The 11,673-nt window shown below is 52.1% G+C and overlaps 1 protein-coding gene across 2 annotated transcripts; it reads right to left on the reverse strand.

Moving 5' to 3' along the window:
- On the reverse strand, nucleotides 1-10,933 carry SOX10 (SRY-box transcription factor 10). 2 transcript variants are annotated; one of them, XM_071730640.1, is made up of 4 exons: nucleotides 10,563-10,933; nucleotides 8,934-9,392; nucleotides 2,880-3,145; nucleotides 1-2,489 (listed from the first exon to the last, which is right to left on the reverse strand). In XM_071730640.1, the coding sequence occupies exons 2-4, from the start codon at nucleotides 9,341-9,343 to the stop codon at nucleotides 1,774-1,776; spliced, it is 1,392 nt and encodes a 463-aa protein (XP_071586741.1). In that variant the 5' UTR covers nucleotides 9,344-9,392; nucleotides 10,563-10,933; the 3' UTR covers nucleotides 1-1,773. The 2 variants fall into 2 exon arrangements, with proteins under 2 accessions (XP_071586741.1, XP_071586750.1); XM_071730649.1 differs by lacking the exon at nucleotides 10,563-10,933 and having other exon boundaries at nucleotides 8,934-10,338.
- Nucleotides 10,934-11,673: the final 740 nt, after the last annotated feature.

Raw genomic sequence — 11,673 nt, forward strand, 5'->3', positions numbered from 1 at the left:
AAAATGAAACTTTTGAGTTTATTATTCCATATGTTTTATGCAGAGTTAATGGTGCTAGGACAGCATAGAGACTGGGAAAGGGAGGTGGGGGAGGAAGGTGCTACTTGCATAAATAAGGGGAGAGGGCTGGAAGAGGTTACACGTGTACAGGGAGCAAACATTCTACATGATCTTTTCAGACACCACAAGGAGAAGTCATCCATAGCTAAGGGAGGCAGGAATAGCATCTGACAGTCATATCAGCAGAAGGAAACAGCGGCACCAATCACAGTCCATGTTTGGTTAAAGTATTTTATCTTTCTAGACTGCAGTATCCATTGGAAGGTCCCACAACATGTCTCTGGTGAGTTGCCAGGATTCATCTTTTCCTGCAGCAACTTTTGTGCCAGTTCACTCCCTGGCCTGACAAACCACCCCAGTTCTAGAGGTGACAAAGGAGAAGTAAGCAGACTGTCCTCAGGTGTTGGGTTGAAAAAGGAGGATGATCTGACTGTAAGAGCTGGTTGTTTCCAGGTTTAAACCCAAAGGGGAAAACAAAATATTTTACATCTAAATAGGCTGATTTTCTTTACACTCGTCCAAAACTGGGTGCATATCTGCCTTTCTTGAAGCCACAGGAGGATCATTCCATCTTCAACATAAGTAGAAGGGAGGTGACTGACAAGGAGATATGATGAGCAAACGAGTGGAGCTGCACACTCCATCAGCCTGAGTTTGGAGTGGTAGTTCAAAGAGAGTATTGGAGTCAACTCAGGGTGTTGGCAAGTGCATAGTAGCTTTCTTGGTGCGTCTTCATCTCACGCAGGCACAGGCAGACATGGAAGAGCAAGGGCCAAGTTTGCTCAGAAGTTGTTTGGGATACTGAAGAGATTAGAAAGGACCAAGATGCCAGGAATGCCAAACATAAATGAATGATATAGAGTAATTGTAAGGAAGGAGGATTCACGCACAGCACCTTGATCATTCACTTGGTCTTTCCCCACCTCTCCTGCACCTCTATATATGAGCACATGTATGCACACAGGCTGTGATATGGGTAGCTAAGACTGACAGTGCAGTTCCCAAGTCCTGTGTATTGTTCAGGCAAGCCTTAAAATCTCCATGCAGGAAAGAGCGTGGGATTAAGCAGAGACAAGATGGAGAGAAGAGGCAGGGATAAAAACTAGGATGCAGGGAAGTCGGCAGGGAAGCAAGGGTAGGTTGGTCTTCCAATGGAGTTCAAAATTCATGCATGTGTGAATCTTAGGCAGGACTGCTGCACCATGCTGATGGCAAGGAAGCCAGGCTGTGCCATCCTCCCTAGTACTCCTCCCATACCATGTTCACCAAGGCTGAGCAACCACCCTTCACCTGCAGCAGGGTGACAAAGTGTTGGCCATTGTGGCCTGTTGGAAGCACTTGCTAACTCCCTGGAGCAGTCTGGGGAAGGGAAGGAAAGGGCAGTCTGTCTCATCGTACAGTTTAGGGTGCACACAACGAAACCCACCGTGGACCAGTCACTCCATGTCTAGAATCCTCCTCATCTAGAAGGCCAGTAAGGTGTCACATGCCATTCACATGGCCTGCATGAAATTGGTAAAGGGTGAAAGGGCGAAAAACCTTCTTCTAGGCGGGTGAGCCAGCGATAGCCGGGGTCAAGAAAGGCACTTCTGTATACTCAGTGGGTTCTGGTGGCTGGATGACACTGAGTGACCTCGGAGTTCGGAGGCTCTTCTGCCTGTGCTAAGTCTTCGGAGCCTTTCCGTCGCTGCTTCGGTCACCGTTCCTCGTGCCCTATGGTCTGGAGAGAGTCGTATACACCGGCTGTTCCCAATGTGTGGGGCTATGGGACTGTGGCACAGAGGGTGCAGGGTCAGAGATGGCAGTGTAAAGGGGACGTTGGGAAGGCCCCATATAAGAGAAAGCAGAGTAGAGGCCAGAAGCTTGGCTGGAATGGCTGTAGTAGGGTCCGGAGGGCTGGTGGTCCGGGTAGTCAAACTGTGGCCTGGAGATTGAAGGGAAGGCCGAACCGTAGTGGGGCAGACTCAGGGATGTGTAAGCTATCTGGGAGGTGGAGGGCTGGTCAGTGTAATGGCCTCCAGGGGTGGACCCCTCCGTTTTCACCTGGGCCTTGGAGTCCACCACTGATGAGGTGGCAGTGGACAAAGAGACTCCATGCTGCTTGGAGATCCAGGCAGAGTGTCCGCTGGCTGCAGCCAGGGCGCTCCCGAGGCCGTAGCCAGCAGCCGCTGCTGCCGCGTAGCCCCCAACATGGCCTGGGTGGCCGGCGTGTCCGTTGGGTGGCAGGTACTGGTCGAATTCATTGACATCGAAGGTCTCCATGTTGGACATCACTTCGTGGCTGATCTCCCCGATGTCCACATTGCCAAAGTCAATGTGTGGCTTTCCCCCTTCGCCCAGGGAACGCCCTTCTCGTTTGGAGTCGGCTTTGCCTGCCTGCAGCTCAGTCTTAGGGGTGGTAGGAGGTGTGGGGGGGCCATGGCTCTGACCTGCAAAGCAGAACATTTTGAGGAGGAAAGAAAGAGAAGAGGTGAGTTACCAGTTTATGCCTGGACTTTATACACAGCCCAGCTCTGCTCCTCCCATCATGCTAGCAACTGCCCAGCTGGGGACTTCAGTGGAGGGAGAAAGAAATAGCCAGCCCAAATCAAAGCCTTTTATATCATCTTGTGTAAAAAAGAGGGAGGGTGCAATGGTACCTTGCCTGAACAGAGGAATGCAAGTACGTCCCTGTAGTGCTGACACTCCAGCAGAGTTTGTTTGGTCATGAGCAAGGTGTGAGCCATATTGCTCAGGCTTTCACCATGGTGACTTATCTTTTTTTGAGCCTCCAAACTGCCTGTAACCTGTCAGTAGGTTCACAGAGACCTATAACTCACCTGAGGGATGTTCTGGATGACCATCAGACATGGGTGACCCTTCGCCAGGATGCCTGTGGTCCAGGTGGGCACTCTTGTAGTGAGCCTGAATGGCAGCAGCCCCACCAGCCTCCCCCTCCACCTGGCCTTCACCCTCGCCCTGCGTGGCCTTGCCGTTTTTCCGCCGGCGGGGCTGGTACTTGTAATCGGGATGGTCCTTCTTGTGCTGCATCCTCAGCCGCTCTGCCTCTTCAATGAAGGGCCTCTTGTCACTTTCATTCAACAGCCTGCAGAGGCCAAGGCAGCAGAGAAGAGGGGAGGGAGAGGGGCAGGTACGTCAGAAAAAAACCCCAATTATATACCCAGCACTGTGGGACACAGCACATAAATCCCAGCATTAGGATGTTGCCCCATTGAGGGTGTTTCCCAGAACACCAGGGAGAACTTTGAAGTGTTTCAGAGGAAACAGTAATGTTTTCCTCCTCCTGGTTAATTATTAAGCCCTGACAACCGTCAGTGGCAGTGTTGGGTCCCCCTTCCCCAGCTGATGATGCATCTCAGTAATTTCAGCAAACTCTCTTACATTTCACATCCCCAAAGGTACAAAGCACAGCCTTTCATAGCCACCTAAAATAAGATTGAACAAGCTGCTTTCAAAGAGTTTGGGCAAATTAAGGGCAGGTATGATCACTCCTAGGACTAAGGCAGCGTGACCCATCCTTACTACCTGTAGTGCTGCCTCCTACATGTCTCTCCCTTCCTCAGACTGTGTTTATTCTGTTTTCATCCCCACCCTTGCATAGGCTTTGCTATGAGTTTGAGGCTCTACTGAACACAAATGGCAGCAGCTGGTGTTGGCTCCACAGAATCCGTGTTGCTGCATGGAGCTTGCTGGGCCTTTAAGCACCTTGCAGTATCCTAGAAGGGAATTAAAGAAAATTTCAAAAGAGGGGGAAGCAGTGTCTTCTGCTATTCCTGGAGCTCCTGCTCCCCTTAGACATGGATAATGCAGAAGGCTGAAGCACGAAGAACCAGCCCTTCTTGAACTTAAATGAGCAGTTGAAAAAAATGTAGTTGATGTTACTAGCTTTGTAGAAATAGATGAGCTTTGGTGTCTGGATGAAAGGCACTGCAGAAACGTAAGCTTCTCTGTATTCCTGCCAGATCATGGACTACTCTAGTTAAGAAAGGCTCTCCGAGGAAATGGTGAAATGTGTGGGCAGGATGGCTCAGAGCTCTTGAAGATGAAGTCAACCTCATTGCTCAAGCCTTTAGCAGTGTCTCGATTGGAAGCACTTCATCTTCATACTGTGACTCAAGGTCATCCTGCTTCTAACCAGAAACCAGTGCTCTCAGAAGTGACCAGTTTTCCTTTAAGTTGCATTAGAAATGGGGGCTCCCAAATAGCAAAAATTATGAGATGTCTATGCCTTTTTCCTCCCCAACAAAGGAATGGTGCCAGCGCTCTAGTACCTCCGAAGACCATAGCAATAATATGTGACCAATTCTGTTGAACTGCAGGCACCAAGGAAGATACAAAGGCTTGAACTAGCCTGGAAACCTGAAGCCAAGGAGGAGGCATGGCTCATGGAGCACACTGATGCGTCTGGCAGGGGATTACAGGAGTCACCAGCAAGTAATGGGTAGGTTTCTAAGCACCTCCTTTCTCCCTGCTCCTTGGTCATTCCCCCGGCCAACAGCCAGAAGGTGTGTGGCACAGTCTGGTGCCCATTACAGTGCTGACCTGGGTTCACTCCAGGCAGCCTGAGCAGGTCACAGCCACACACCACATTCCTCCAGTGCCTTAATCCTGGAGATTAAAGCAACCAAGTCACTGTGAATCCAACACCAGCTTTCCTGTCTCCCTCCCGCCCCCATACTCACACGTCCTGGAGGGCTCTAATCCCTCAGCATGTACCACTCCAGGTGGCCCTCCAAGGGGTCCAAAGGGGCTTCATGACAAACCCTCGTAGTCACTGTGGTCTGAGATGTGACCTTGCCTTGGCAAAACCTTCATCCTTGCAGAATGCCCCATCTCCACTGGAGTTGGAGAATGGAGGCAGAACCTGCAGCCTTGCAGTCTGGGGCCCTTTACTACAAGGCAGCCAGGCTCTAGTATCTCTGCACTCTCAGCCCAGATGGTGCTAAATCTATTAAGATGCTGTGGTTGGGAATGAGGGGTCTCTTTCTATGTGGGCACTTCTCAGAGTGAAGAGGCTGTGGGCTGCACAACCAGCTTTGATCTGTGAGGGGTAGTGTGTGGTGAGCTTGAAGCAGAGCCTCTCATGGAGACCAAACCTCAGCCTCCCAGATCCATCTTGTGGATGGCATGAACCAGAGCCACTCCAGGCTACGCTGCCCTCTGATCTATGCCGCAGAGCCTCACCTCCTCTGCCCCTGACAGCAGTTCACAGGCAGTGCCACTATCAAGACTGTGGCAAGTCTGCTCCCCACGTCTTTGCCTTCTCCTTTCCAAGGCTTTCTGCTCCCTCCTCCCTCTACTGGGATCAGAGCTCAAATCGGCTTTAGCAAAGTGAAACTGGTGCGAGCAGGCAAAGGCCAGGAGATTTAGGGGGATTTGGATTTCACTTGCTTCCTGCCCTCCCCCTCTTGCCCCACACTCTCCAGGCCACAATGCAAAGGAATCTCGCACGGGCAGAGAAGTTATGGATCACAGAGCAAAGCCGTTCATGTGGCTTAACCGAGCCCTCGCCGCCCAGCCCGGCACCAAATGTTCACCCTCAAGCCAAGTGGAGAGGGCCAAGCATCCAGCGCCCCGCTCTGGGAGGAAAAAGAAGGGCTAAAATCTTTCCACCCACCTTTTGCTGCCTCCCATTCTGCCGCCTGACATGGCACTGTGCTGTGTGCCTGTGGCTGGAGGCCTGACCCTGTGCCGGGATTCAGCTGCCGATGAGTCAGTGTGGTGATGGGGTTGGGCAACTCCTGATGCAAGGCAAGGGAAGGCTGGGAGAAGAAATCATCCAGGAGGGCTCTCCTACACATCCACAGCCCCAGTTTTGTTGGTAGACCCTATTCCCTGGGTGCTGCCACTCCCATGCAAAGATCCCTCCATTGGGTCCTCTCACCCATCCTCACTAAGTCTTCCTCCCTTTCTTCCCATGGTCTGCTTTTTTTTGGCCCCAGAGGTGGTGCTGGCTGGCATTTTGGCTGAGAGTCATGCCGACATTTTCAGCAGACAGCCTCCATTTGAGAGCTGCTCCCTGTCCCACCCCAGGGAAGGAAAGCAGCCAAGGCAAGATTTCATTACCACTCAGCACAAAACTCGTCCCTTCTTCTTTTTCAGTACATTCAGTTTGTTGACTGCAACCCCCATGGACCCCAAATAGGTGCAGGTGGAGGTGGATGGGGCCATAAGCCCCCTGGCACCACACTAGGGGACAGGAGGCTACTGCAGTCATTGGGGCATGTCCTGCAGATGTCCCCAATGGGAGATGGGGCCCATGGAGGATCTGGCAGTGGCGCAGGGCCAGAGCAACCACTAGGCTTGAAAAAACTCAACATTACAGCCTGTTTTGCTGAGGAGCATGTGGGACTGCACTGGGGTTATTGCTCAGTCTGCTAGCCACCCTTCCAGATTTCCCAGCCTTGGCTGTCCCCATCCAGTGACAATCATTGGGGACATGCTTGGTTTAACAGTGGTCTGCAGGCAATCTCTGTGTTCATCGATGCTCATCTTTCTGCCCTTTACCTGTATAAGCTCAGAGCAGCCCATGTGGGAATATAAGTTGCTCACATTTTCCAAAGTGATCAGCGACGTAGGCTGTAGGGTTTGGGTGATCACCTTGTAAGGCTGGAGGTACATGAACAGGCAGAGCCTTTTGCAGGGACCCTTGTGCGATGTTTGAGACTAAGCCGTCCAGAGCTCAGTGTAGCTGCTCACAGTTGTACTCATACATAGTAGCTACAACTTGGGGACAGCATAGAAGAGGGCAGCAGGCAAGACCCAAGCGTACAGTGGCTGCAGGGCAAGGCTCCAGGCTACTGTCTTGGTAACCTCTGGGTCACATCCTGAGGAGGTTTGTGGACTGATATTTCCACCCAGCCTCACAGAAAGACACACACAGATGGTCCTACACAGGCCAGACACTGACTGCACCCATGGTCCATCTTAGTCTGCTGTACAGTCCCCATGGATGCTTACAGCTCAGAAAGTCTCAGCCTGCACCAGGGGCAGTCAGAGAGGGGACATGTTCAAGCAGAGCAGGCAAGTGCCAAACCTAGCACCACACTACAACCCCAGGTCTGATCCCACATAGTTCTCTGCCTGATTCACACTCCATGGCTGTATGGTGCCCTGAGAAGCACCCGAGGCCCTTGCCCACCATCCAGCAGCAGCGTCCCCCTAGTCTGAGTCCCATGTGGCCACCCATAACCTGGGAGCATGGAGGCATTTGGGTTCATGAATGTGGTTGTGGGATGGGGGCTGTGTCTCCCTGACCTCTGAATGTGATACCCATGGAGGGTTTCACTGTTCTGCTATGTTTTCAGTGTCCAGAGAGAGTCTGTTGCTCTAAAAACTGGTAATTTTTTGCCATAACATATTGAGAACAAAAAAAGTGAGTTCCCCCTCACACACCCCCCTTCTCCCAGTGTAGATTCATGGTCTAGAGGCTGGCAGCACAGCCCCAGGCGGGAGTAGGTGCTGCTGTAAAAGAGAAGGCAGTGGGGAACAAAGCGGGAAAGAGCATCAGATGAGGCATCTGCAGTCATGCCCTGCTTTCAACTTCAGCTTCCCTAAGAAATGCCTTTGCTAGGGCTACACTAGACACAGACAAGTCAGGCGAAGTGGGCTGACGTGGCAGATTGGGCTAATGCCCAAGGGCTCAGTTCCTTGCGAACAAGGAGGTTTGAAGCCAGGAGGAGACCTCGACATCAGATGCTGGATGGAGTGTGTTTTGCTTCTGCTTATAAATATGTCTCTTGGCCCACCCAAGGTTGGAGGGTTCCTCCAGGGCAGGACAGAGAGTGAGAGGGTCTGTTTGCATGAGCCTTGGTTTGTGTTTAGTTGGTGCAAGGTGAGGTGGGGGATTGGGACTTGTGGCAGAAAGTGTAACAAGTTGATGGGGTTGTTGGCAGAGAGTGTCAGATGGGAAAGAAGCGGCACGGCCAGTCTGAAATGCTTGGCCTGAGCACAACAGCTCTTTGCACACTCACGGGCCCTCTGCAGTCAGTCGGAGCAGCCTGTTGGTCTGCCAGAGGAAGGAGAAGCAGGTTGGGAAAGCTATGTGAAGGATAGCACAAAGCTGAAATGAAAATGGGTGCAACAAACTGTCAGGGCCAGAGGAACAAGCATGTGTGTGCCAGCCAGAAAGAAGGGCATCTCTCTTGGTGCAAAAGGGAGATGCAACTAGCGTGTTGCAAGAAAGCCTGCTAAGGCTTGGAATGTTGAAGGTCTCTTCCTTTCTGCTAAGCCTCACTCCCCTTTCTACCACAGTCTCTCCTTGTCCTTCTCACTACATTTGCATAGCCTGCCAAAACTGGGACCTTCCTCTGAAGGACGGCTATGTGGCTCTGACTGCCTGGCTCCCTTCTCCCGACCTTTCTTCTCTGCTGTAACACGATTTCCCACTTGCTCTGTGGCATTGCATGGAAAATAGCCCCTGTTGGCACTGGAACTGGAGTTCAAACTGGATGGAGGCAGGCACCAGTGAGTTAAGTTGGCTGGGGCTAAGCCCAGTTCCTGCTAGTACAAAATTTGGCCCAACAGAGAGGGTGAGCCAAGAAAACGAGATCTCCCCTGGCAGTCAAGCAGGAGAGGACCAGGATGAGACTGTTCAGGTCAGAAACAATAGCAGAAGTTAGTAGGAATACATGGAAAAGGGCTGCCACGGAGGATGGAGGTAATCTTTGCTGATGAAGCCATCACTACGTCCAACTACCAACTCCTGCCCCAGTTTCTGATCGTGCCTCCTGTGAGGAGGTTCCCCATGCAGAAGAAAGTCCCCTCAGGGTCCATCCTGCTAAGTCTTCATACTTCCACCTGACCACACAGTCCTCTCCAGGACATCTCCAGACCCCATCCCTCATGCTCCCGCTCTGCCTGGCCCCTCTTACCTCCAGAGCTTTCCCAAGGTCTTACTGAGCTCGGCATTGTGGAGGTGTGGGTACTGGTCAGCCAGTTTCCTCCGGGCAGCCTGTGCCCAGACCATGAAGGCGTTCATGGGCCGCTTGACATGGGGTTTGCTCTTGTTACTTCCATTGACCCGGACGGGCATGGGTACCAGGGTCCAGTCATAGCCGCTTAGCACCTGGCTGACCGCTTCACGGATACACACCGGGAACTTGTCGTCATCTGCCTCCGAGTCTTGCTGTTCCTTCTTGACTTTCCCCATCTCCCCGTTCCCAGAGCCAGCAAGGTGTGGGGAGTTGTCTGATGTCATGGAGGGTCCTGGCGAGAGGCAGTGGTGGTCTTCAGAGCCCACTGGGCTCATCTCCACCTCCGAAAGGTCTTGGTCGTCGGCCATTGTCACTGGCGAGCCCTTTCTCTCTTGCTTCTCGGTGTCCTTCTTCTCACTGGGGAAGGGAGGGAGGAAGACAAAAACAAAGGAAAGAAAGGAAAGAGGGAGGGGAAAAGAGAGAAAAGGAGAAGCAACCACCAAATCTGAAAGGGACTCCAAGCTCTCCAAAGAGCTGACCACGAGACAGAGTTCGCTCGATAAAAGCGCAAGCAAAGCAACTGCCGTGCACGCCGCAAAACCCGTGATCAATGGGGGTGGGGATGGGTTGGGGCCCCTGATGAATTTGGATATTGCTCCCTATCTCTATCTTTGCAATCATATGGAGCTGACATGCGGAGGGGCCTGCGGCAAGAGGGATAGGAGGGGTTGGGGACCTGAAAGGAGAGAGACATGGACCATACTCCACACAGGGAGTGGCATGGGGGGAACAGCTACAAAACTTGTGTGGGAAAGTGCCCCTTTCTTTCAAAAACGTGTGGTGAAATGCCAGCGGGGTTCCTGGGGGAAGGTGTGGGAGGGAGAGAGTGGCACCGTATCAATAAACCAGAAGGGATGCATCTTCCAGCTACAGGGGCAGCTGAGCAGGCAGCACCGCCAGGCAGGGAACCAGCCCAGACCCCAGATCTGCATGCAGAGACCCCAATCCTGGCTGTGAGAAAGTGCCTTTGTAGGAACACCCCAACCCTCACACTCCTCTTGCAGCTCATAAGCCGAAGGCTCAAATCGCATCCCCACACACCCGCCTGCCTGTGTATCAATGCATATCCCACATATTCACACACACACATACATATATATGTACAGATGCAAGCACACATCAAGTTTAATCTTAAGACAAGCCAAGGCTTGGGGTTGCCTGCCCCACACACTTTTCTCTCCTGTCTGCAGTCACCTCCGAAAGACCCTGCTGACGAGCAGCAGTTCCCCCCTTGAATAAAGAAATGCTATAAAAATAAAGGCCTGTCTGTTCCCTGCATACAGGAATTATTAAGAAAAAACAAAAAGAAAAAAAAGAAAAAAAAAAAACAATTTAAAAGAAATGTTAGAAAATCATGCCTCTGGCTTAGCTGAAGAAGAGCCAGGACAGAGCAAGGGCTGCTGTCCCTTCTGTTCCAGAGGGCAACATGACGGACCCTTGCTGGGGAAATCAAAAAAAGTAAGAGAAAGTAAGGGGGAAAAAAGCATGAGGGAAGGCGTGCAAGTGGGCTCAGGTAGAAAAACTTACGTTGTTGGCTGGTGTGCCGAGCAGATCCTGAGAGGGCTGCAATTTGTATCCCAATAGCCCCCCTGCTCTGCCTCCCTCCCAGCCCCAGGCAGCGTCGGGGCGCGGTGCAGGGAGGCTCTCAGGCGAGTGCCATTCCTAGAGGGAGGCTTGGTTTTTACTAATACCCTGGCTGGATGTCTCTAGCTGGCTTTGCTGCTTAGCACCGGGGGAGGGAAGGGCGGAAGGTGGAGCCAAGCACTCCTCAGAGCCAGAGTACAGTCGGTTGGGGATGGTGGGGAGGGGATGCAGGCAGCCCCCCACCCCATCTCAGCTGCCAGCACACTGCCTGCTTTCCCCCCATGCCAGCTTCTTCATGAGAGCCACCAGCCTTGGGCTGCTCTCAGCAGTGAGACTGCCCCAGAGATGGTGCTGGAGGATTCAGTCCCAGGGTGCTGGAAGGGGTTTAGGGTCTTTTGTAGAGGTGTGTCCCTCCTTTCCCCAGCCAGGGCAGTTACTCTTGTGGGGCTTGGTGTCCCCCCTATGCTCAATGAGACCCTGGTCTCCATCTCAGAGTCTCACAGCTGATCTGGGACTCCAGGGTCAAAATGCTGCCAGAAGGATACCCTAATTCAGACCTGAGTCTGTGGGGTGGGGAAGGGGATGCAGGAGGTCAGAGGTGTCCTGAGGATGGAGGAGATGTTGTCCAGGGATATACCACATTGCTGGGCAGTGGGTGCCAATTTGAACCTTCTTAGGACTTTTGCACCCTAGGGATGAGCTTGTCACAACACGTTAATCTCTGTGAGGTCTTGCCCAGACAAGCAAGATTAGCTTCTTCCAAGGTGCTGAATTGCTCCTGAAGGCAAATGTGGGGTCTTTCACAAGGAAAGGTTCCCTGATAATAAGGATTCTCTCACTCATTCATCCTGCTTCTTTGCTGCTCGTTCACTGAGAAATGCAGAGGATCTCAGCACCCAATGGGTTAGGATGTTCTCTATCACATCTTCCATTTTCTATCCCACTTTCCTTCCCAGATGCCTCTGGTAGTTGGCTTCTTCAGTTTCCTTTGTCAGCAGGACTGGTATAGACCAACATCAACCTGGTAAATATGAGAGGTCATCTATGAAAAATC

Source organism: Heliangelus exortis, chromosome 1 (assembly GCF_036169615.1).
Source record: "Heliangelus exortis chromosome 1, bHelExo1.hap1, whole genome shotgun sequence".
NCBI classification, from domain to species: Eukaryota; Metazoa; Chordata; class Aves; order Apodiformes; family Trochilidae; genus Heliangelus; species Heliangelus exortis.